General features: G+C 41.9%; 1 protein-coding gene across 5 annotated transcripts in view; it reads right to left on the bottom strand.

The window, feature by feature from the left end:
- The window catches only part of LOC117497264 (transcription factor SOX-6-like), a 119751-nt gene that overhangs the window by 10025 nt on the left and 83709 nt on the right, over positions 1 to 26017 (bottom strand). For all 5 annotated transcript variants that reach the window (XM_034149189.1, XM_034149184.1, XM_034149185.1 and 2 more), the window contains 5 exons: positions 25824 to 25944; positions 24231 to 24310; positions 13352 to 13501; positions 11120 to 11297; positions 8851 to 9041 (listed from right to left, as the gene is read on the bottom strand). In XM_034149189.1, coding sequence (XP_034005080.1) covers positions 8851 to 9041; positions 11120 to 11297; positions 13352 to 13501; positions 24231 to 24310; positions 25824 to 25944 — 720 coding nt within the window. The remainder of the gene's footprint in view (positions 1 to 8850; positions 9042 to 11119; positions 11298 to 13351; positions 13502 to 24230; positions 24311 to 25823; positions 25945 to 26017) is intronic.

The following is a 26017-nucleotide window of genomic DNA, read 5'->3' on the forward strand; positions in this document are numbered from 1 at the left end:
TAAGTTAATGTATTACAAAGAATGATTACAAGATAAAAAAAACACCTAAACCCAAAAGAGCTTAGGACCGCTTTATTAACCGCAGTTTTTAAAACACGACGCATCTGTGAAAAAGATGATATGAAATGTTGAATTCTTATTGTCTGGATGAAGTCTCTGTGTTTGACTGGCATCTTTTTAAATAAGTTGGAATGAAGGAAAGTCCAACCAAAATGGGAAGTTTCTTTTTGATGTATCTGTCTTTTTTTTGCAGTATCTGAGAATATGAGTCATGTTCTTAATCATGCGATAACCTAACAGTAGAGCCCTTAAGGGTCCAGCTAACCAACAGCATCTTTCCCAACCTCCCACCATCATCATCATCATCATCACCACCATCCTCCACTCTCTCAGATCCCCCCCCTTCTGCCTGCCACTCCACTTCTGAGACAAAAAGACTTCTACAAGCGCCCTGCCTTTGGGCCCTTCCAGCTAAAATTACCTCCACCACGCTCCCAAACTGTGGTGGAAAACATTCAAACCCTCCGCACAGCTACCGCACATCTACACTCCACCTCTCCTCCTCCTCCTCCTCCTCCTCCTCCTCCTCCTCCTCCATCTCCTCCTTTTTCTGGTGACAGAGGCATTTTGTTTGACGCAAGAAATGGTTGCCGGGTGAAGTCATGCCGCGGTAGCCGCTGGCAGAGTTGGTGGAACTTAGGGGCCGGCGTGTGTGTACGTGTGTGTACGTGTGTGTGTGTGTGTGTGTGTGTGTGTGTGTGTGTGTACGTGTGTGTGTGTGTGTGTGTGTGTGTGTGTGTGTGTGTGTGTGTGTGTGTGTGTGTGTGTGTGTGTGTGTGTGTGTGTGTGTGTGTGTGTGTGTGTGTGTGTTTATAGATGAGGAGTAGGCGCGGGCCAATGTCAGCACTACGGCAGGGCTGTAATCAGGCCCACCACAGAACATGTGCCTGGGCAGTGCCATGCTCACCGCAGGAAGCAACCGCCTAACAAAGGACTAAAGAAAAGAGGGAAAGACAGAGGGAGATGGAGGGAGTGAAATAAAAAGAGCAGAAGTGGAAAACTAGACCAGAGACGAGAATAAAGGCTCGGGTCCAACGAGAAGTTATTTTTTAGTGTTGCCGAACAATAGGCTCGGGGAAAGTGGTCATTGTTTTAGGAAGTATAATTCTGGCGATTCAAATTTAAAGTGACCGTAGATTGGATTTATATTTCCTTAAAGAGTTGGTTGGACTTGTAGCACGATCAGAGCATCATTTATAAACATGAGAAGTAGTGAGAGACGTACTAATCTTCCTGGTAAATAGGAGGATGAGAAAAAGGTTGGGTCCAACGAGAAGTCCTTTTTAAGCTTGTAGTGCTAAACAATAGAAAGAAAGCGGTCATGGCTTTTTACATTTTTTGAAAGAGTCTGGTGATTTAAAGGTGGGCTAGGTTAGTTTGAGAAACCGGCTCGAGTGCGCTAGAATTTGAAAATACACAGCCGGAAAAAATCTGCCTCTTCCTTCCAGAGCCCCTCCTCCAACACACACGAACGCGCACATGACCAATGAGGGCACGAGATAAGTTTGTGCACAGATGGAAGGCTGACAGGCAGGTAGGCCATCCAGTTATTTTAACCGGGCCGGCTAAAATGATTGGTCGTACTTTTTACAGTACTACGGCTTCCACAGATGACATTTCTTTATGGATTTTTTGTCAAAGCACTTAAGATATTCATTGCTATCGGGATGTTAAGAGCATTCCATGGAATATAACAAAAAGTGTATCTCGAGCCGGTTTCTCAAACTTACCTACCCCACCTTTAAGTTCTCAAAGAGATGCTTCGCTCCATCAGATGCAGTACAGAGCATCATTGATAAACATCAGAAGTAGTTATAGACATATGAATGCTCATGGTACACGGGAGGAGACGGATGGAAAACGAATGCACTGTTTTGGAAAATGCACCAGGAGAGCATCAATAGAGGTACGCTGATCCAAAACACAGATTAACAGCAGACGTGGGTCAAAATGTGCAAATATGCCCTGAAGTTGGTCTACTTTTGGTTTGACTTGAAAGCTCTTGTGGCAAATGCAATAAGGAGCTGTCTTTGTTTTGTTTAGTCAAGATTGAAATAGGTTTGGCTTGTGCGCTTGCTGGTTTGATGCTGGACTGCTGCCTTTTGGAGCAACTTTATAGACTTGATTTTTCCTTTCATGAGGCTTCATTTATATCATGCTTACAATTGAATTTGCTTCTATAATGCTTTTGTGTTCATCAAAAATAAATGATGTGGTTCAGAAGAGTCAATCTCAGAGGTTTTAGAGTCCTGATGATCAGAATATTACAATAAGTGGCCCTATTAAGCTCATTCTGAGGTTCATATGTGTATGTAGTGTCTCTACTGGGACATGTCTCCATGCTTTAATGTTCAAAAAGCTCTTTATTTTTCTCATACTGCCTGTGCTGCAGCACCTCTTTTCACCCTCTGTCTAAAACCAGAGCCCAGTCTGCTCTGATTGGTTAGCTGGCCAGATCTGTTGTGATTGGTCATTCGCTTAGAGAGGTCCCGCTCCTTAGCCTATCACGTACAATGTGTTGGAGCGCTAGCCAATAGAAGCACGAGGGTTACATAGTGGTGTGGGAGAGAAACTGCCTCTGGAGGAGACTTTGGGATTTTATCCTTTGCAGACCATTTACATGCACTAAAACCTACAGTATGTAACACACTACAGGACAGGGAAACCCCAAAAAGCGTAAAAAAGAAGCCGACTTTTAAGGAAAAATATGAATATTCAACTTAATGGTTTAAAGACAGTAAATCCAACCACAGATTAATATTAAAAACTGGTCTGAGTTGGAGCAAAAGTAGGAGCACTTGATCTAAAAGCAGGGAAGGTGACAAATCAAGGACTGAAATAAATTAACAGAATTAATGAAACACAATGAAGTGCGAATAAATGAGAGATTCACCTCAAATAAATAACAAAACAGGAGCGCTGTTGACTTCCCCCCCCCCACAGTAACAAATCCCCTCTGTGTATGTTTAACACACTGTTGCTTTCATTGAGCCCGATTTTGCTGCTGAATGTATATTTCGAAATTTAAGAGACACCCGACTCTTTTGTTCCGCCTGGTCTCCGCTCTTCTTGGCGTTTGCGTCTCTCCCCTGTTGCCGGGGGAACGCTCCAAACATCACAGTTTCTGTTGCTTTTTTATATCCACAGCGTATTGAGCTCATTACCACAGTTACAACTCTCCGGCCTGCCTCCAGCTGACCCGCAACCGTTTACTGTCTCCTCCCGGAGCAATCAACTTTGGAAACCTCCTCGCCCCCCCCCCCTCCCGGCGTTCCCTCTCTCTTCCCGTTTTCTTCATCCTTCTTTCCTTCGTCAGACGATAGAGCTGTCAGTCAGCCCTGTTCAGTTGTACTCCCTCCTCCTCTTCCTCTCCATTCGTCCTATTCATAGCCCTTCACACTGCAGACTGTATAAATAAAGCTTCACACCAACACCAGCCCTCCCTTCAGGGTCCAACCCCAAATAAAGTAGACCCTCCGCAGTCTATTTTCTCTGCTCTGTACATTATTATCAGTGGGGGAAACTAATAACGTACATTTACTGGAAGATTGTACTTTGTGAGAGATGTGTACTTTACTTGAAGACATCCATTTAGTCCTATTTAATTGTATTAATTTATTTGTTATTTTTTTACATTTTATTTCATAATTTGTATTGTATTATTCTTTGGAGTCACGTAGAAGTTATATTACAGATTGCACACTTCACAGTTCAATCTTTACAGTGATTCAATTCATAAAACAAACACAAAATGTATTAATAAATAACTTTTTTTGACATATTTGTACTGTAATTAGGTATTTCCATTTGATGCTAGACAAACCTCAACATTAAAATACTCTTACATCAATTGTAGTTAGTTATAAAAACAGGATAATATAATCACCATAATAATGTACTGTGAAAAGATCCATTCTGTAAATCCAATACTTTTAATGTTGATACTTGAAGTACATTTCGCTGATAATACCTTTTATATTATTCTGAAATGGGCCATCGTGCAAAATGTGTTGTTTTGTACTTCGTCGATTTTGAAGCTAATACTTTTGCACTTGAGTACAATTTTAAAACCACGACTTTCACTTCTAATTGAGTATTTGAACACTATAGTACTTGTAGAGTAGAGTAAAGGATCTGAGTACTTCTTCCAACACTGATTATAATAACGTATATCATTCAGGCATCAATGCAGCAACATGACGGTGACCTTTTAATCAAGACTTGGAGACGTCAGAGCTGTCGGTTAACAGGCTCCTTCCTACACAGACCAACTCACCGGCCAATATAAACGTCTATACAACCATTTCCTCCAGACTCAGAGCGCTCCACACACAGAAAAGACCCGCTTTATCCAACAGGATGCAGACAAAATACATTTCTCTGTAATGGGCCTCATTAAATGAAAGACCCTAACATTTTGAGATCTGGTTCATTTCAAAACTGTGCAAAGAATAGGTCTAAGAGAAATGTGAATATTCAGGACACAAAGGATTACGGCTGTTGGGTTTATATGGACAAACCAGCAAGTTAAAAAGTCTTATTAAAGTATAAAAAAGTGTTATTTTTAGAAAGTTGTCAGGACAAAAGCACTTCTGTTCACTCTGATGACACATGTTGTATTAAATGGAGCAAGCTTCAACCTTCAATTTTATTTGGTACAGTTAAAGTTTGTATTGTGCCCATTCAGTTACAAACATGAATTGCTTCAGGTTTTTCTATCTTTTAAAGGTTTGAAGTGCAAAAAACAACTTTTGACTGCTTAAAGTTTGTGTGTGAATACAGCAAATCTTTGCGTTCAGACCTTTTCTCTCAACTGTTAAATTGTGTGTCCCCATAATTCAATGCTTCCACTTTAGAAATGTCTATTTCTTGGTTGCATACTGTACCCAGAAATGTCCAAAGTGAGAAAACAGATCTTGGAGTAATACAAAATGTGTTCCTTTTGTGTGTCCTGTACATTTACCTAGATAGATAGATAGATAGATCGTACTTTATTGATCCCAAATTGGGAAATTGTTTTTGTTACAGCAGCATAAAAGGCACTACACTTAGTCTGTCAACACACACCATGCTCACCTCCTCTAGAAACAGGAAAAGTAGTCCCTCATGGTTCAGAGCCGTGTCTTATTTTTATCATATTTCGTGTTAACTTTACCAAGCTGTGCAGATACGTCACCATTTTTAAGATAACTTTACCATGCAGGCTTACAAATAAACTAAGCTAGTGATGTCAATCATTTAAAAAATGTAATCCGTACGGTGGCCGACGGGTGCAAATGTGATACAACAGCGCAAAACATTTCCATAAGAAATGCCTGACAAACTGTAAAGAGAAATCAGAATATGTTTTACTTTATTATAACATGATTGCTGATTTACTGGCATGATTTGTGACAATGTAACCTTAGCTGAAGCACCGACAAAGCCGCTGTCAGTGAGAGCCTCTGTTTAATGTGCGCTACGCGGGGTAAATTATCTCTGCTGCTATCATACAGCATATCTGTTCCTACAGTGGTGACGCTGTCCACTATCTCGCTCTCTTATGCTACTTTTACACATTAGGGATTCCCAGATTAATCACGAACATTAACATTGACAGCCTTTAACAAAAAAGAAAGTAAGTGACACGTGTTATAAGTCTATCTTCTAAGTGGAAGCTGAGAGAACAATCTACCATGAGGGTTGATTTTCATGTCAACAGAGAAATGTACCAATCTTTCACTAACTTGGTGTTTCCTTTAAGTGGGTTTAGGGAGTGTTTTGTGGCTGTTTAGATGGGGGAAAATATAGGAAAGCGGACACACACACACACACAAACATGCACACACCCACACACAAAGTCGTACACGGTGGCTATTTCAGTGATCTTTGGCAGCCGCGGGCCAGCTGGAAGCAACGTAAGCGTAAGGTGATACTCAACAATGCCACTAACTGGCCAGGCCTCTCGTCTGTACACCAGCTATAATGACATTAACATGGCCAAGGCCAGTGCAGAGCCAGGACACACACACACACACACACACACACACACACACACACACACACACACACACACACACACACACACACACACACACACACACACACACAACACACACACACCACACACACACACACACACACACACACACACACACACACACACACACACACACACACACACACACACACACACAAAAGGAGCCGGGGATCACTTTCAGCTCTCAGAAAATGTCTATGTCTGAAATGAATGCTGTGGGACAGAAATACACAAACAGAAAGCGAAATAAACACAAACACTCAGACGTCACTCGCTTTGAGTTGAATCAGCAAGGGGAATAACTAGCTCAACATTCAAGATAGCAGTTGTCTCCTTCCCTCCAAAGAAGCCCACCATGCTGTGTTCGCACAATGTCATAAAACAAAAAAAGGCTTGGCCAGAGCTCCAACGTTTTGTAAGCGGAGGATTTGTGTTACAAATGTATTCGTCCAACAGAAAACAACACAGAAATCCAAGGTGTAGAAAAAGTTTGGAGGTGGAGCGGGTGAGTCACACTCTCTGCATCCAGCAAGTTCCATCCATGAATTGTTTAAGACAGAGCAAAGCCTTTGAGTGCTTTAGTTTAAAAACGTCTGCATCCCAAAGAAATACGTGTGCGTTTACAGCTGAGAGAAAGAGTCTTTGAGCTGCAGTTGTTAGGTGACGAATAACAACAAAACACCGAGGCCTGCAAACCGGAAACAATTACTTTGAGACTTTCCAAATGAGCTTTTTATTAGGAGGCATGGAGCTATAAACCAAATTACTGCATTGCTTTGGTTTTGTTCTTATAAAGTTGGAAAATATAGCACTTGAGAAGCACACAGGGCTCACCTTAATCATTTCAAGTCAGTAGCTCGTTTAAGCAGTAACTTATTTGGGAACATTTTAAGGGATTTTCTCGCACTAGACAACTCAAATTAAATCTTAATGAACTATTTATTAGTTTAGGCTGTTGTATAATTTATATGCATGAGTTTCTCAGTGTTTACTAGCATAATGACTCGTAAAAAAGATCAACTTGGGACTGAGTAAAGCAGAGATATATATTTTGCCAGATCTTTGGATGTTTTCCTCCTGAAGATGCGAGGCAAACAAGTCCAAAAAAAAATCAAAACAGCTCATCCTTGGAGTGCACCAATCATGACCTACTTGGGGTTGGTGGGTTCAAAGTCTCCACCCCTAAAATATTCATGAGTTCATCCCTTCCTCTTTTTCCTCACCCTTTGCAAGCAGCATGGGATCAAGTAAGCAGGAGAGTCGGTATAATCATGTTTCCCTATTTTACCGAACGTCTGGATTCTGGGTTTGGCTGATCAGACTGATTGAAGATGTTTTGGAATATGGATGTCCCTCTGGATATGAGATCCTGGTACAAAGGCCCTGTCTCCTACAACCCAAGGGGGGATAGATGAGCAGGGAGGGGGAGAGGTGAGCATGGATAGGGGGAGGTCCCTTCCCAGAGAAAGGGCCTTTTAATTAGGCTAAAACCCAGAGGCCGGGATCCCCCCTCCAGGGCAAGAGGAGAGCTGGACTCCAGTATACACACTAATGTTAACACTGTATCTTCCCCCTAAAAAACACCCACTCAGTCTCAGTCTCAGTCTCACACACACACGTGCACACACACACGTGCACACACACACGTGCACACACACACACACGCACACACACACACACACACACACACACACACACACAACACACACACACACACACACACACACACACACACACACACACACACACACACACACACACACACACACACGCCAAAACCATCACTTGTCATTGGCCCAGCTGCTCCCTCTTCAAAGCTGTTGGCTTCTGGGTGGCCGTGAAGATGAGAGGAGAAAAAGAGAAGTCCTCAAGAGCTGCAGCCCGGGCCAAACAACACCAAATATCATCCATGAATATTCTTCCGACTCATGCATAAACTCAGGAGAATAAACCTTGAACAGGCGGCCAATGAAATGCCGGAGAAAATAAGACGCAAGGAGCGAGGGACTTTGGAGATCTACTGCGTGTGTTTGTACGTGGATCAAGGATCAAGAGTGAATATTACTCGGATGTGAAAGCTGTAATCGGATAAATGCAAAAAAGAGATCTCTCGCTTTCTCTCCTCACCACATCACTCTGCATGCTCCTGTAGCTGTGGGCAGTTTTTACTGTAGGAAAGGAAGTGATACTGAATATACACAGAAGTGGAAGGAGTACTCAGATGATTTACTCAAGTAAAAGTAGCAATACTACAGTATAAAAATGCTCAGTTACAAGTAAAAGTCCAGCATTCAAAATGGTACTTATTGTACTTGGAGAAACTCCCTCAGAGGGAAACTCTGGATGTTAGCCTTTGCAGACCATTTACATGCACACAAACCTATACAACACACTACAGGAAAGGGGAGAGCCCAAAAAGCACAATAGGGCCTCTTCAAAGCTTGGCTTTTCGAGTTTTAAATTGTAAAGGGTGTGAAGCTGTATCAGTTTTGTACCTATATAGCAGGTATTTATTGTCATTTTTGTGATTGTGATACAGTAATACATACTGATTACGTGACATTTTGTTCCATAATTTCACTTCTCTTGGAAGTTGGGCTTCTTTTAAAGGATTTCTCCCCATGTATGTCCATGTGTGCATTCAGTGTTTCACTCATAATTCCTCCTTCACATGAAAGAGACTGCCTGTAAAAGATGCATTTCGACCCTGTAATTCTTTAAGATGTTATCAGTGAATGTGAATGCGTGTGTCGCCACGTGATGACCCTGACCTTGTTGCCGTTGTGCAGGCTCATGCTGCTGAGGGCCGACAGCTTGGCCTCCAGGCTGTGGTGTCCCGGATGCTGCTGGTGGAGCTGCTCCCTCTGGATCTGCTCCCTCATGCTCCGCGCCTCCTGGATGGCCTTCATCACCGCGTCCTGGTCCCCAAACAGGGCTGTGGAGTTGAGGCTGGACAGGATGTCTGGAGGAGGGGACAGGAGAGATTACAATTAAAATGGGATGTCCCTTTGTATAGACAAACAACAAAGAGGCTTAAAGACAAGACAAGAGGGATCATATGAATATTGTATCTAAAATGATACAGTATTATATACCAAACAAACAAAGATGGCGCCGGTGATGATGGCTGCCGTGTCTTTTGCATCTCTCAAACTCTGCCGTTTTTTTGTTTTATTCAGTGTTTGATTACTTTTCGTTATGTTCATTCTATTTTATTTTATGTACTTGCACTATTTTATCCGTTTTATTGTGTTGCACTGTTGGAGGAGCCTGTAACCTAAGATTTTCATCGTCATAACTACACTATAGCTATGCACAAAAGACAATATTAGCCTTGAATCTGGAATCTTGAACAAGTAGGACACACATTTTTTTAATATGAATATTGTTATGAAAATCAGTCATGGTATTCCTTTTGAATCTTTGCAAATCAAGTACATTCAACTGTTCTTTAGACATGAAGCATCTCAGAAAACCTTGCAGAATAGTTCTACATAGTTTGCAACTATATTATAAAATGTCTTTGTAATATTTTAACAATGCTTGTATAGTCATCTGGATAGCAACTGTTCTTTAAATACTGATTTCCAGGTATTCATCAGTCGTCAAAGGTTTTGAGACAGATGCCGTTAATCCAGAACTGTAACTCTTAAAAAAACCTAGCTTGGTGAATGTGGTTTCATGTTGCTTGATGTGCAATATCAGGCAAGTGATAAGCACCAAATACTTAGAATGTCTGCATACAAATTCCTTTGAAAAAATATGTACAGATCCGTGTGAGCTGGTATTTTTCCAAACCTTTAATGGGGCTAAATATCTCTTAAGTTGTTTTCCAATCCACTTGTGTCTAAACATGTCACCCCCCCCCCCCCCACTTGTTTATGTGCTTCACACTTTTGCAACCCATTATGATGCCCATTTGAAGAATAAGGAGAAACAAATAAAAGGATGCGAAGTTTCCGTCGCCCTCCTTGTTTAATTAGCAGACGAGTAGGAAGCACTGTAATGCTTGGGTGGCCGTTAAAATGGGCAAAAAATAACTTTGCAGGGAACACAAGCGTCGCGTCCTCAAAGCCACTCCAGAGGAACTGAAATTGTTTTCTGGGGGGTTATAATGAGAGGGTTCAGATTGGCCTTAATAACAGATAGCAGAGGTAGGGGCATAAAAGGTCTAGCGCGGGCAGACAATGATGTGAGGAAGCTCTTAAAAACCAAATAACGTGTGCTGGGTTTCACTGCTTCCGCTGCTGGGGTTTTCATTGGGGCTAAATACAGGGCTTTGGACTCCTGTAAAAACACACACACGCAAACACACACACACACACACACACACATACACACGCAGGTCTCCTCGTGGGGTTGAGGTGTCTGCAGTCTATCGGTTTGTCTGTGTGTGGCGGCGCGGGGCAGGGAGGTGTTTGGGTGGGTGATGTTTTTGTTTTTCCGGTTGGAGGGAAGAAATAGTTTCACGCTGGAGCGAGGACATGTTTGCTCTGGATGGATGTACAGTGCAGATGGGAACAATACTTTGGTGTGTGAGTGTTTGTTTGTGTGTGAGTGCGTCAGTGTTTCCCCTCTGAGCTTGTTCTTGGCATGCCGAAGCAGCGTTTAGTCCGTGTGATTCTTATTGAACATGTCAGTTAAGCCAATTCTAATTTATTTTCAGCGCTGCTGTGCTTGGTGGCCCATTCTGTGTCCCCAGTGTTGAAGAAACGCTGTAAAAGTGTGTGTGTTTGGGGAGTAACTGGTTACATGATTATAACATGAATAGGTAACCTTTTACCCTTACAGTTACATAAAGAAAGACGTCATCAGATTACTGTTACATTTCTAAAACGTGGGGAATGAAGCAGGATTAGAGTTTTACAAAAATAAGAGCATAGTGTTTGTTGTAAAAGGATCAGATTGAATGTCTGTCTACTGTTCTGGAGGCTAATACTTTAAGTGTGAATCCACGCCTACTGCCTGCATTTGCTTTACGGTTTCACTTTCTTTGGTTCATATATTCTTTTTTTTCTTCCCACCGTGTTGGTTACGTACCCAGAGAGGTGTTCCTGCCCATGTTGGCGATGGGGCTGGGGATGCGGCCCTTGCCCATGCCTGAGGGGCTGGTCTTGTGTCCGGAGTACAGACTCTGTGTCGGGGACGTCGGGGAGCGAAGAGGCTCGGCTGTCTTGGGTCTGGCTGAGAGGTTCAATGGCTGTGTGGATCCTTCCTCCTGTAGATAATGGAGGCAAGAGTGTTAAAGAGGACATATTATGCTTATTTTCGGGTTCACATTTGTATTTTGTGCCTCTACTGTGACATGTTTACATGCCCAGTCTGCTCTGATTGGTTAACTGGCCGGCTCTGATGCCTTTGCAGACCATTTACATGCATAAAAACCTTTATAACACGCTACAGGAAAGGGAGAACCCCAAAAAGCATGCAGTAATACTGTAATAGGGTCTCTTCAAATGGATCAGGGTATCACAGTTTTGTGTTATCAAACAATCTAACCCTGTCTGTGGTAAAAACAAACACTTTGATAGGCGATATGTTGATGGTACGCTTAAGGACAGTGATTGGCTTCAGCCACCCCCTCAATACTGGCCCAATTTCAAGAAATGTTCTCCCTATTAGCCAATTATACACCACGAACATCGGAAAATAGGTTTTAGGTTGAAAAATACGGAAAATACCCGTTCAAGAATGCGAATCATTTGTGATACAGGCCTGCCAACGGTGTCACGCTACTCCAATCATTGACTCTATGTGAGCAGTTCACCATGAAACTGAGTAATACAGCAACACAGGTGTGGAAGAAGAAGCAAACAAATATTGAAATATATATTTTTCAGAAAGAAAGCATTTAATAGATTCATAGGTCTCCATCATGCTATTGCTAAACACACTAGAAGCTTCAGATTGTATAGAAGCGCATGTGTTGGTCACCAGTGGAAATGTATTCTCAATTTAAGATGACCACAGCCGCTGACTTTCAATATGTCCCAATCATCCTTTGAAGTGCCTTTAAATACTTAAATGTCTAGCCAGTCATCCCTATCAGGGGTTTGCCCATAAATACATTCCACTGCTAACCTCTGTGAACAAGACAGTTAAGAAAAGCTGCAGTGTACTTTCTTTCCCAAACAATGGGACCTTTGTGCAAATCCTCTATTCCTTATCAAATGTTCACGACCACATTGATCCGCATAAGGAATCCCCTGGAAAAGGAAAAGTTGTGTAACGCACGTCAACAGGGCTCTAGTGTTGGCAGCAAATGCTGTAATGAACATGGATCTAATTTGGAGCTTCAGCCGAGGGAGGTGTTGAGAAGGAAGGGAGTTTAAAAGATGGAGAAAAAAGGGGTGGTGGGGTGGGGAGTCAGGCTGCGGGTGGCATGCCAAAGTGAGGGGTGGGTTAAGCAGAGGATGGGGAGTTTGGGAGCCGAGCACTACTGTTGGAGTGCGGTGAGCTCTGACGCCGGTCTATTGTGACGCCGGGTGCAGCTGTGCCCCACATACACACATACACACACACACACACACACACACACACACACACACACACACACACACACACACACACACACACACACACACACACACACACACACACACACACACACACACACACACACACACACACACACACACACGCACACACATGGCTTCCATTACTGCCTCGTCGCCGAGTTAAGATGAGGCGTACGCTCTCTCCACTGAAGGAGTCTGGGATCCTGCCAAACAGCAGCCAGCGCCAGTGTCGTGTGTGTGTGTGTGTGTGTGTGTGTGTGTGTGTGTGTGTGCATGTGTGTGTGTGTGTGTGTGTGTGTGTGTGTGTGTGTGTGTGTGTGTGTGTGTGTGTGTGTGTGTGTGTGTGTGTGTGTGTGTGTGTGTCCGTTTGTTGTTTCAACAACCTCCAAATTTCCAGCCTCTCACTTTTTACGTAAACTGATCATCATCATTATTATTCTTGTGTGTTTTCCTATCATAAATATTCTGAACTCACTGTTTCCTTTAACTTAAGGCAATGTTTGTTACTTCACACCATAGAGACACTGTATTTTCCCCTTACACTGTACATATATCTAATTCGTAGCTGCTTGTTTCTGGAAAAGAGTCAACATGATACAACTTTCTTTGCCTTCTGCTTCTTTGTCCATCTTGTAAATTGTACAATCATCAATTAAATTTGTCAGACGCGTTTTTAATAATCATTTTTGAATCATATTAACAGCTCTGACCTTTCACACAAATCCTTTTACATCATTTGCAACACTGGACGCACCTTAATGTGAGTGATAGGACTGGATGATCGCTTGTCGTTCTTCAGGTTGGATGGGGAGAGGGGGCCGGAGGAGATGTGAGCCTGTGGGAGGGGGGCCATCTTGGGTACTGGGGACATCTGCATGGTTGCCAGCTGGGCGGCATACAGCTGCTGCAGAAAGGGAAGAAACAAGCAAAACCGACAGTCTATTAAAAACCAGTCGCCAGCAGCTTTCCTTCTCCTTCCTCTTGTCTCCTATTCCCTTAATACTGTGTTTGTTCTGTATCCTGCTCCTTGCATCTTCTGAGGTAAGATGGCGGTGTGTCTGACCCAAACACACGCATTATTTACATGGAAACAAAAGTCCACCTTGACACCTAGCTCTTTCAGTTTCCAAAACAAATGGAAGATGTCTTTGACAAGTATTTATCAGGAGGCTTTCCAACAAAACATCTACTTATAAAAACGATTTCCATCATCCATCTTTGACACTTATTCATTCAGCAGACGCTCAGTAAAGCTTGAATATCGATTTGTATCTAGAATGAATCCAGACAAAAGCTAGAATGACGTCAAATAACATTTCAATGATTGAATCTAACCCTTTTTAATATATTTATCTATAAAATTGGATATCTATTTCCGTGGTTCTCCAGAAATATGAATATTAAAGCATGGAAACTCAGTGTTATACGAATAAAAGGCGTATTTATTCTCTTTTTTTTAAACAAGGTGAACCACAATGAAAATAAGCCCTAGGCAAGTTCTGTTTTTCTTATTGCATAATCTAATAAACTCTGTGTTTTCACAGCAGAGCCACAAATAAAATAGGTATTATTCAAATGAATAAAATAGCAAGAGTACTTTACGAATCTTAAAAACACTTGTCACATTTTGTTATTCTTTGATGGACAATTCAAACAATTCTCAATAACTTAGACAAATAGTGAACAATCATTTACGAGTGGGTGATGTCATAATGCAATTACTTATTAGTCGTGAGTCAATTGTAAAACACTTGAAAATAATGTAAAAATAACAGAAAACTATTAAAAAAAAAAAGACTTGGAAAGCGTAGGCAACTTGCCTTCACGGTTGGCCGAAACATCACATTTTGCAAGAAAAACTGCACAGAGTTTTCCATCCAACAAAAATCAAAGAGTCAAACGCTCGGCCCACAGTCCAGGGTCTTCTAAATCAAAGTTAGCTAGCCAGACAAACCGCTGCCTGAAACCACTGTCAACCCCTGTCTAAATGCATTGGAGTGTGAGAGCTGGAGTATCAAAGCGCTGTCCTCAGGAAAACCACCCAGACGTGCTGGCCTTCACTCACACTTCCCCCTCTCTTTCCTCTCGTTTCATTACTCTCACCTCATCTATACTCTCCCCCCTGTTCTCCTTCTCTCTTTTGTTCCCTCCTTTGATCTTCCTCTGACTATTTCCCTTTTTACTCTGTCTCCAAAATCAATCTTCATATCTTCTCCAACCCTCACCATCTCTGTGTCCAGTGGTGTAAAGTAACTGAGAACATTTACTCGAGTACTTTACTTAAGTACAATTTTGAGTACTTCTTTGAGTACTTTGTGATAATTGTTTTATCTGTAATACTTTTTTATGCATGCTTCTTAGGTAACATTAAGCTGTCTTTAGCTCTTTTCTGCTGTGACAATGTACATTTCCCCTCTGTGGGACGAATAAAGGTATTCTGATTCTGATTCTGAGGTACTTGTTCCTTACTTGAGTATTTCAATTTGTTGCTACTTTGTACTTCTACTCCACTACATTTCAGAGGTAAATCGTGTACTTTTACTTCACTACATGTATTTAATACCTTTAGTTACTTTACAGATCTGGATGAATGATGTGAAACAAAATCAACCCTTAAATCAGACTTTAGTTCCACCTGGAGTAAATTCACAAGCTACCCTGCAGTATACAAAGTCATTCAAACTAGCTGCACCTTTACCAGCTTTGAGAACACTTTAATGATCAATCATTATAAAACATATCATATATATTATTCTGAAATGGACCAATCTGCACAATGACTACTTTCACTTTTGGTACTTAAAGTATATTTTGATGCTGATACTTCTGTACTTTTACTTATAACATTTACTCGTATCAGAGTATTCCTACACTCTGGTACTTCTTCTTTTACTTAAGTTCAAGATCTGAGTCCTTCTCCCTCTTCTGTGTGTGTCTTTTCTCTCTCTGTTTTTACTATCTGCCCCCGCAGTCTGAACGGCCTCCAGTGTTGTGAGATCTGATTTCCCTGTAGTCAAAACTGCAAAGCCTCCTGGGACCTGAGATCCACAAGCAAAGATGGTGAAAAAGAGAGAAAGTGAGGGGGGCGGGGGGGGGGTTGATAGAGAGTGTTGCGCTGCAGACACACGAGACCACCGTCGCTTCACCGCCGGAGAGCCAGGGCTCAGCGGTTGGGGCCCAGAGAAATTGGCTGGCCCTCTTTCCACTTCTCTTTCGAAGCGATATTAAACACAAACAGAAGGGGCCTCGCCGTTGAAACAAAGCCCTGATGTCACGCCGCTTATTTTCCTTGGAAGGCAACAGGAGTGCTCTGGCCAACCCCTGGCGATATGAGACCCCCGTAAGAATGTGCCGTGAATGGCTGGTGGTGAGGCCTCTCGCGTCAATCAAGCCCACCGCAGAGTTACTTCTGGTGATGCCTGATATTCTTACAGCTCTGAGGGGAGCAGGGCCGACACACCGGGCTTTGAGGGTAAAACACACAGTTAGGGTCTCACACTCCTGCACAAACACACACAGATACTGGGTGCAAAGTTAACACACTCACTGGTATTGTGCTGGTGGAAGAAGTACTCAGATGTTTAGGTAAAAGTAATAATACTTTTACAAGTAAATATCCTGCATTCAAAATGGTACTTATAAGTAAAAGTACAAAAATCCTTCTTTTTTTTTTTTTAACACGGCTTAGTTTGAATACTTGATTCTGATATTTTAGAGGTTGTTAATACTCGCTAACAGACCATTGCTGAGGAGGATCAAGGGACTATATGCAGTCATATCAATCCGCAGAAAGAAGTCCGGGAATCTCAAATAACTCATTATCCAAAGTCGCCATTTCTGGTCAAATATATATACAATAATATAGCATTTTTACAATTAGTAATGCCTTAATGTATCTCTTCTTCAATTTGAAGATGGTATGTATGAGATAACATTAATAACTTTTTCATACTGCCAGTTATCTCCATCCATAACATCACATCATCAAATAATAAGAACCTGCAACTACAAACCAATGTTGTCAAATAAATGGTATTATTAGAAAATACAATATGTGCTACCAAAATGCAATAGAGTAGAATTATAAAGTAATATAAAATGGAAATACATGTACCTCAAGTATAGTATTTGTATACATTTACTTAATTACTTTCCACCACTTTCTGTCAGCAGTTCAAATGAGACGAGGGAACTGTTGAACTAACAAAAGGCGAAGCTTGTACTTTTTTTTGTATTACTCTGTTTCTCAAAGACAAACTGAGATTGATTGGTGACAAGGGGAGGCTAATGTGCAGCGTAAACAACCCCAACCAGAGCTCTCGCCATTCAGTCAACTCCCAAGGGAAGACAATGCCGCAATTTCCCAAATTACAAATTGACAAAGACGATCGCGCGAGTGCTAATTTGACTAATATCCAAATGATTAGTCTGTCATTTCTGGCCTTCCTGATCATCATAAGGTTTTAAAACGTCTACTTTGGCCAGGAAGCAGAGAAAAGGCGATATCGTTGTAGTTTCAGTGTGGGCAGCGCTGTCCGGACTGCTGTATTGTACCGTGCCAAAAAACCTCCTCTGTGCTCAGGCCAACCTGTCCCATTAGGACTGAGTGGAGAATCCCTTTAGCCGGCCTCTTTTAGTGTCGAGCTGCTATCGATCTCAGGAGTACACAAAACAAATGAGGTTTTTGTCTTTTTCAGCAGGTTTCCGTTAGGAGGAGGAGGAGGAGGGAGAAATGGATCGACTGCCACTAAGCTGGCCCACACAGAGGGAGGATGGAGGCTAAATATTGCACTTGGAGGCTCACTCTGCATCCAAGACAGTGAAAGGGAAACATTGAGAGGCAGGCTGCATAAAGACAATCTCACTTCCACTTCTCTTTTGTGGAGCAGATGCTTAGTTTTGTAAGTCGAGACAAACAACATTGATTGCCTTCCAATCATTGTCATCTCTTTATGAAAAGAAAGTCGTGACATGGTGTATTCCTCACCGTCGTCTCCACGCCTCAAACACAGGAACAGAAACAGGCAGAAACATAAGAGACTGACAACGAGAGATGTCTTGAGATGATTTCAACATAAAGGTTGGCTAAGCAACTGTATTTCCCTCGACAAAGGGGGCCTTTCTTCAGCAGGAATCCTCTGTTTGTGAAGGGGTCTGCTCCGAGGCTCTCGAAACAATTGGTCTGATCGAGTTCCCACGCTGATAGCACGACAATGTGCTATCAAAACTCTCATGTCAGGTTATGATGGGTCAAGTACCATCAGCCAGTCTGGCAAACATTTGAAAGATGTGTTCAATTAACTGAGGTATAAAACAAAGTAAATTATTGCTTTTAATGTCTGAACGTGTCTTTTCCAATGCTTTTTGTGATTTGGTAAACCTCTTGCAGCATTTGTAAGTATATTTACTGTTCAGAGACTCTTATTTTGAAATCGGCTGTTTCCTTTTCCTGTTTATGCCTTTGTGCTTGTTAGTTGGGAAGCTGCTGTTGTAATGTTTATGTGGCACAATAACTTACTTCTCTCTCCTTTTTATGGCATTGCATTATTTATGTGATGATACAAATATCTGTAGTCAGTTGGCTGCTAAACCTACTCTTTTTAGCTTGTCCACAACTTGTGGCATTAGGCGCTAAGCTAACTAGCTAAGGTAATAAGTTAGCATTGCAAGCTAGCTCTGTATTGATGTGTACAGACCAACACAGTCTCACGGCATTTCGTGTTATAGTCACGAAATTAATCTTTTGATTCGTGTTCACCAACACGATTTTCCCATTTTTTTCGTGTCACACAGAACGATTTTAAAAGCAATGTAAATAATAACAAATTAGAAGGAAAAACAGATTTAAAAAAATACAGATTTCAGTATTCTGACACAGAACGATTTTAGAAGCAATGTATTTATATTGGTAGTATGTTTCATGCCTGCACCAAATAATAACAAATTAGAAGGAAAAAGAGATGACATAAAATACAGATTTCAGTATTCTGAGGCTCTGAGCCATTTATTTTCCTCGCGGACGGCAAAAAAACTCAGACATTATACAATTTAAAATAAAAGGGATAGGGTTAGGCTTAGGGTAAGATATTGAGTACGAAAATGTGTTTATGAACCACACAGCTTCCGGTCTTCCAAGACCCGACCGGACAAAAAGACGTGGTGCAGGCACGAAACATACTACCAATACAAATACATTGCTTTTAAAATCATTCTGTGTGACACGAAAAAAATGTGAAAATCGTGTTGGTGAACACAAATCAATAGATTACATTAATTTCGTTACTATAACAGAGACTGGGTTGGTACAGACAGTACATTTGGGTTTAAGTGTTGTAACACATGGTTACTGCAGCACTATAGACAGAATGTATACAGTTGACAGTACTTTAATGTCTTAAGCTAATGCTGACCATCACTAATTATTCTCACACATTTATTTATTTTCTTGCGCTTCATTTCAGAAACTACATTCTGTCGTTAGTTCTCCTGCATTCGTTCACTCGGTCGATAATTTTTGAACATCATCATGATGAACTATTTGTATCACCTGTGCTCTACAAGTAAAGACTTTAGTACATCTGATGAACTATTGAAAGGTCCAATATCCAATTCACACTGCCTGAGAAAATGCTCTTCTGTATTTCAGTCTTTGCCCACCTGACCATCAGTGCCTGCTCTCTGCCTGAAGGGTGTCTACGGGGCAGAACAACAAAACATCTGGAAGAGTCTCGCTACAACATCTGTCCATCCTTTGCTCAACAAATATCTAGGTTTGATGCCAGCCGGTGTGTACTTGACCTCAGTACGTAGCAGAGGAGATTGCTAGCGTAGAACTAACATGGTGTAATTATGTATTTATAACGCTTTTTTTATAGGCTAATGCACAGTTTCACACACTGGAGAAGAGGCCGTTCTGAAGGGAAGCGTAACTGAGACTAATAAGTAAAAAAACACTTCAAAACAGACAAGATCTCAGTGTACACTCAACTGCCATGTCAATACATTACCATTGCCTTTACAGTAGAGTACAGTACAGTTAAATAACAACTTAGTGACTCTGCAAAAGGTGTTATTTTACAAGCAGCAAAGGGAAAACTCCTAGTATTAATTGATGATTAATGACTCTTTAATGCATGCAACTACATCAATTAAACCATACGTTCCCCCAATAGATTCTATATTATATACTGAAAGTACATGTCTTTCAAAGAGTGCAGCAGCACATTTGGTCTCAGTTCACATATCACTAACATGACAAGCTGCAAACAGCACAGAGTCAAAGGGTCAAGGCTCGAGGCAAAGGCAAGAGACAGCTCTCATGCGTGATTAATAAGTCATGAGTAAAGACACAAGAAGTGAGATAGCAAGGCTCTGGGTTAAGAAAAACATCCACTTTCAGTAATTGTGACATTCTCCATGCTGTCGTTGTCCCTCACCTCCGGATAGGCAGAGCCAATGAAGAGAGCAGAGCCGTTGTTGGGAAAGAGAGAGACACTGTGGCACTACTGCGTAACCACGATGGCTTCATGAAGGCCAAAGGGCTTTAAGATAGTGGCAATCAAGAGAAAACAAGCACCACACCAAAGGCTATGTCTCAATTAGTTACAAGACAAGATGCATCAGTATGTGATGGATTGTCATGAGTTCGCTGTATGGTGAGAAATCAAACCACGACTCAGCTATCTAAAAGTGCTTGGGTAGGATCACTTCCTGGACTAAAAGGTAACATGCAAAAGTCCCCAAAAACTTAAAAGGTACTCTTTGTTAAATAAAGTGACGTTATTTCAATGACATCGTCACGTTGGACTTATTCCTCAGTTTGAGTGTTTAACGGCGGCAGTGGTTCAGTCTGTAGGGGATTGGACTTTGGACCGAAGGGTCCCTGGTTCACGTCCCGATCGGACCAACAAATACGGAGTATGGACTGGTACTGGAGAGGAGCCAGTTCACCTCCTGGGCCACTGCCGAAGTGCCCTTGAGCAAGGCACCTAACCCCCAACTGCTTACTGGCGCCGGCTAGACTGGCTGCCTCCGCTCTGACGTCTCAACTGCATGTGCATGTGTGCATATAACTGTGTGTATTTGTATATGTGCATGATGTAAAAAGTGTGTACTGTGTGTATAAACCTGTACCTGTATAAAAAACGCATGTGTGTGTGTACGACAGAGTGGAAACTGAATTCTTCTTCTTGGAAGTATTTTGTGATTTTTACGATGTTCTGCATTGTTGGGAAATAACAGAAACCTTTTACAGATTAACAAATTGCTCAATTACTAACACATTTCCTGAGGGGAACCCTGTGGTTGTGGACCTTTCCGACACACCAACATGCAGCTCACACACCGCAAAGACACTCCAAAATGATGCAAACTATACACTACATGAGACTTGTCTATACAGGTATAGAGGGGTTAAGGGGAGGTGTTGATTCAATTCAAGCAGCAGAACTGTATCATTTTCACAAAGTATGCATTAATTGCGAGGCGTTTAGACTGAGTAGCAGTAGGCCTACACCATGCAGGTGTTTTTATTGTATCCATTCTCTCTTGATTCTGTACGCTGTAAGCACTACTTTAGTACAAAGAAAGCTACTGGCACATTTTGGAGATTAAGACACAAACGAGTACAACCCATAAATCTCATCATGATTGCTTTTGGCGGAGGCATTGTTGTCAAAACAATGTCCAAACATGTGCTGGAAGCCAGCGCCTCCGTCTCACAAAATTCCTCAGATAATCATCCCTTTTTTTCTCTCACGAACACTTCCCCGCGCTCTGTGTCTTCCTCCTCTTCCCCTGTCTCCTACACTCGATTTCAGCCAGCGCTGTGATGAGAAGCTTCCCCTTTCATTCAGGTTCCTCTCCGCCTCTCATTCTCCATGTCTGAAGCAGTGTTTAAATGTGAATGAGTTTGCATCTCCGACATCATTCATCCTCTTACCTCTCACTCGTGCGAGAGGTAAGAGACTCTTTTGATCTTTTCAAAGCCAGGAGTGGAGATTCAGGCTCTGATTCCTCTCAGCACAGCACGGCGCTTTGCTAAGTCAATAGCGGCTAATGAGGGCCTCGACAAGCAGAAACCACAATGCAAATTGAATAAACTGAGATAAGGATTCTTGTAACATCCAAAAGCCATGCCATGGTAATGACTGACATCATGAAGCGATATTGTTTGCCAGTGAAAAAGCTTTTGTTCGTGTCGCTGATAGAAAGGTGACGGGGTCGTGTTGTGAAATCCCAGACCTCCTTTAGGGAGAAGCGATTCCATTTTTCTTTTTGTTTCTTTTTTCCTTCTTTTGCAAATATGTTCTATGATAACCATTATGGGTAAGTGCTATTCTCAAACCACAGGTGTCAAGCGGCAATAAAATATTTGATGAATTGCCCGAGCCAGGTGTTGTGCTGGTGGGGCGGAATTCCTCCGTGATTTATCATCGCAGCTTTTATCTGACACTGACAGGCAGCATATAGGAGGACTTGAGCTTCAACTTTAATCAATGCATCGTGCTATTTGATTGCAAAACTCATTAAAATAAATGTTGAAATAAACCTGTGATGTGAGCCTATGAATGCATGTTGGAATTCCTCCGACTTACATCTGTCATAATTCAGATTTTATGGGTCTTTTGGGGAATATTTTCTATTTTATGTTCATTTTCAGATTCATATTTGTATTTTACTGCTCTGATTGGTTAGCTCACGGCTCTGTTGTGAGTGGGCAACCACTTAGAAATGTCCCACCCCTTAGCCTATCACCTACAATGTGTTGGAGCGCTATCCAATGGAGTTCAATGGATCTTCTTTGGGAACTATGGGATTGTAGCCTTTGCAGACCATTGACATGCACACAAACCTATATAACTCACTACAGGGAAGGAGAAACCCCCAAAAAGCACAATAGTGTCTCTTAAAGCTTTTACTGCAACAAAGGGCAGCTGAGACTATTGGTTTGTTGTAAAATAACCAATGTCAGGAATGGTATGAGTCAAAATATGATTTCAGTGGCAACTCCATGTCTTATATTGTTAGTATTTGCACTTTCGAGAGATCACACAGTGTTATTCCTCTCTTTGATTTCCTGTTGTTGCCGTCGTGGCAGCTGTCATTTCTCATTCAAAACAGCTACTTCTTCTCTTTTGTGCTACAATAAATCCACCAGACAGTCTGCAGGTTGCGTAACAGCCTTGGCATCTCTAACACATACACAAATGATAAAAAGGTTTCATGCAGCAGGTATGGATTAAACCACAATTGTATAGTTGAGTTGGCGGTGGCTGTGGAGCATTCTTTTTTTACATACTTGAACTTGGGGCGAGGTTAGAACAAGTAGGAGTTTCATTTAGTTTGCCAATGTTTCTTATCTGTAATGTTTTTTCTATTTATCTACTCACTTTTGTACAATAGTCTTGGGTTATGGTCTGCTGGTTACACCCTCAGGTTTAGACATGTGTACTTTCTCAGTGTTCAAACCCTCAGTGTCTTTGATCCTGCTGCTGCTCTGAAACTCAGTTTCTGCTGAAGTTGTTTATTTGGTTGTGAAACACTCAAGTTATCAGCTATTGAAGAGGCACTTCTTCAGTTTGCTTTGTTGGCCTTTACTCCAACTCCAAAATGATGCAACCACTTTATGAAAAGATAACATTAAGTTACGCCAAGAGAACGAAAAAAGGCATTATTTCCTTTCTTTTCTAAGATTTTCCAGTGTGTTAACGCAGGTGGAAATAATGCATATGACACACAAATAGCGTCACGCCCACAAACCCTTCACACCCTTTTTCTCCACTTGTACTGTACAGACTAAGACTATGCACAGAAAGAAGAACGATTTTTTTAAAATGACAAAAGTGAAAAAAGTTAGGGCCAAATTCAGAAATATTGCTTACAAAATCACTCATTTTAAAATGGCCGTGAAAATCAATAAAAAAGGCATTCTTTATTTCGTTTTGAAAGTTGTTGAGTTAAAGGTGGGGTAGGTAATTTTGGAGAAACCAGCTCGAGTGCGCTAGAATTTGAAAATACACAACCGGAAAAAATCTGCCACTTCCTTACAGAGCCCCTCCTCCAACACACACGAACATGACCAATGAGGGCACGAGATAAGTTTGTGCACAGATGGAAGGCTGACAGGCAGGTAGGCCATCCAGTTATTTTAGCCGGGCCGGCTAAAATGATTGGTCGTACTTTTTACAGTACCACGGCTTCCACAGATGACATTTTTTTATGGATTTTTTGTCAAAGCACTTAAAATATTCATTGCTATCGGGATGTTAAGAGCATTCCATGGAATATAACAAAAAGTGTATCTCGAGCCGGTTTCTCAAACGTACCTACCTATCTAGGATGCAGATACAAACAAACCATATATCACATGAAGAAAAGTCCCTCCCATAAACCCTTCACACCCTTTTACCCCGATTAGATGTCAACAAGTTTCTGCTCTTATCTCCACTCTCTGCTCCTTTTGTTGAGGGAAGACATTACTCACCCTTTTTTAAATACACTATCATTTCAAATTTGGTGCAGCCCAATTAAAATAAAACATGTTCTCACTCCCTTAGCAGTGGCCATTTCCAGATGTAGGGTTTGTTAGTATATTGTAGCTGATTCTCAGAGACCAGGTGTGTTCCTCTTACCTGTAGTTGTAATGGGCTGAGTCCAGATGCCGCTGCAGCTGCCATAGTAGATGGAATGAACTGCATGGGGTAATTCTCACCTGTTGAACAACCAAAACAAAACATTTTGTAGAGCGAGAAGGGAGGAGGGGGGGAGGCAGATACAGTGTACCTCACAAGAGCTAACCTGATCTTTACCTTCGACAAAACTCTGTCTGTCTCTTTCTGTCTTTCCGGTCTTTTGTCTCGTCCTCTCTCTTTTTCTTGTGCTCATGTTTTTATTCATGCCAAATGAGTCATGAAGGGTCGCAAGTGTTTTATTCAGAGGTTAATGACGCTCATTGTCGGTACACACGGGTGCTCGAGACTCAGAGTTCAAGTCCAGTGCTCCCTCATCGGGATGCACTCATGAATGCATATACGAGCACCGCGTGTAACCCCTACTGTTCGCCCCTAAAAGGCTTTCCATGTCCGAGCCTTTGTTGCAAACAGACCAAAGTCAAAGGAGAGCGAAGAATAATGGCTTTTTAATCAATTTCTTCATTTCTGTTTACGGCCTCGTGGGAGAGAAAATGCTCACGCAGTATAAGCATAAACATGGATTATTGTATGGAGGCATGGCGGTGTCAGACGAGCACCTGGAAGAATGCATGGAAGAAAGGAATGTGTGAAGGACGAGGCGAAGGAAAGAAAGCAGGTGGTGCTGCGAATCCTACAATATAAGACTTTTTTACCTGAAGTGTGTTTCTGTGAGACTGTGAGCTGTGTTTTGTTGCGCCTGTTTATACAAAATCCTTGTGGACTTCTGAACATACGCAGCATGCATTCAGTCCTTTAAGTGTGTTCTTGTGTCGAGGACTGCATGTGTTTTGTCTGTCTGCATCATCCATAAGTGTACATTGTTGGGTCGGTGTGTACCAGGAGAACATGTTGAAGAGTGTGTGTGTGTGTGTGTGTGTGTGTGTGTGTGTGTGTGTTGTGTGTGTGTGTGTGTGTGTGTGTGTGTGTTGTGTGTGTGTGTGGTGTGTGTGTGTGCGTGTGTGTGTGTGTGTGTGTGTGTGTGTGTGTGTGTGTGTTGATGTGGTGTGTGTGAGAAAGTGTGAAATTCCATGTTGCAGATGTGTTGAGCAACTGACATGCTTTCAGCACGCCATAAAAGAGACATTCCAGTCCTCGCTGTGTCCAATGTATTGTTCCTGACGTGAACGAGCAGAGCTTGTAAATCTCTCCGCTCATTTCCAGAACATTCCTCACCTGACACACCTCATTAACATAGACTGGGGATCCCAGTGTGTGTGTGTGTGTGTGTGTGTGTGTGTGTGTGTGTGTGTGTGTGTGTGTGTGTGTGTGTGTGTGTGTGTGTGTGTGTGTATGTGTGAAAGAGAGACTTGCTGTGTCTTTTGTAGTTTACGAGACCTGTCAGAGACGTAGGGCTTTTGTCTGAGGGGGGTGACTGTTTATCAAGAAAACATATATTTCCTTAACACTCGACAGCGCGTAATCCATCTTAGGCAATTGTTCAGTGTGTGTGTGTGTGTGTGTGTGTGTGTGTGTGTGTGTGTGTGTGTGTGTGTGTGTGTGTGTGTGTGTGTGTGTGTGTGTGTGTGTTTATACCTGGCTTGTAGGACATGCTCGGGGGGAAGAGGAAGCCCTGCTGTGCGGCAGCGGCAGCAGCCAGAGAGCGCTGGTCGTGAGGAAACACTGGGATCATCAGAGGAGGCATGTGACCCTGGACCTGAGAGAGAGAGAGAGAGAGATGTTTGAAGTATTTACACGAAACATGTAAAAATAGGACAAGGTAAATAAAA

This window comes from Trematomus bernacchii, unplaced genomic scaffold (genome assembly GCF_902827165.1).
Source record: "Trematomus bernacchii unplaced genomic scaffold, fTreBer1.1, whole genome shotgun sequence".
NCBI lineage: Eukaryota > Metazoa > Chordata > Actinopteri > Perciformes > Nototheniidae > Trematomus > Trematomus bernacchii.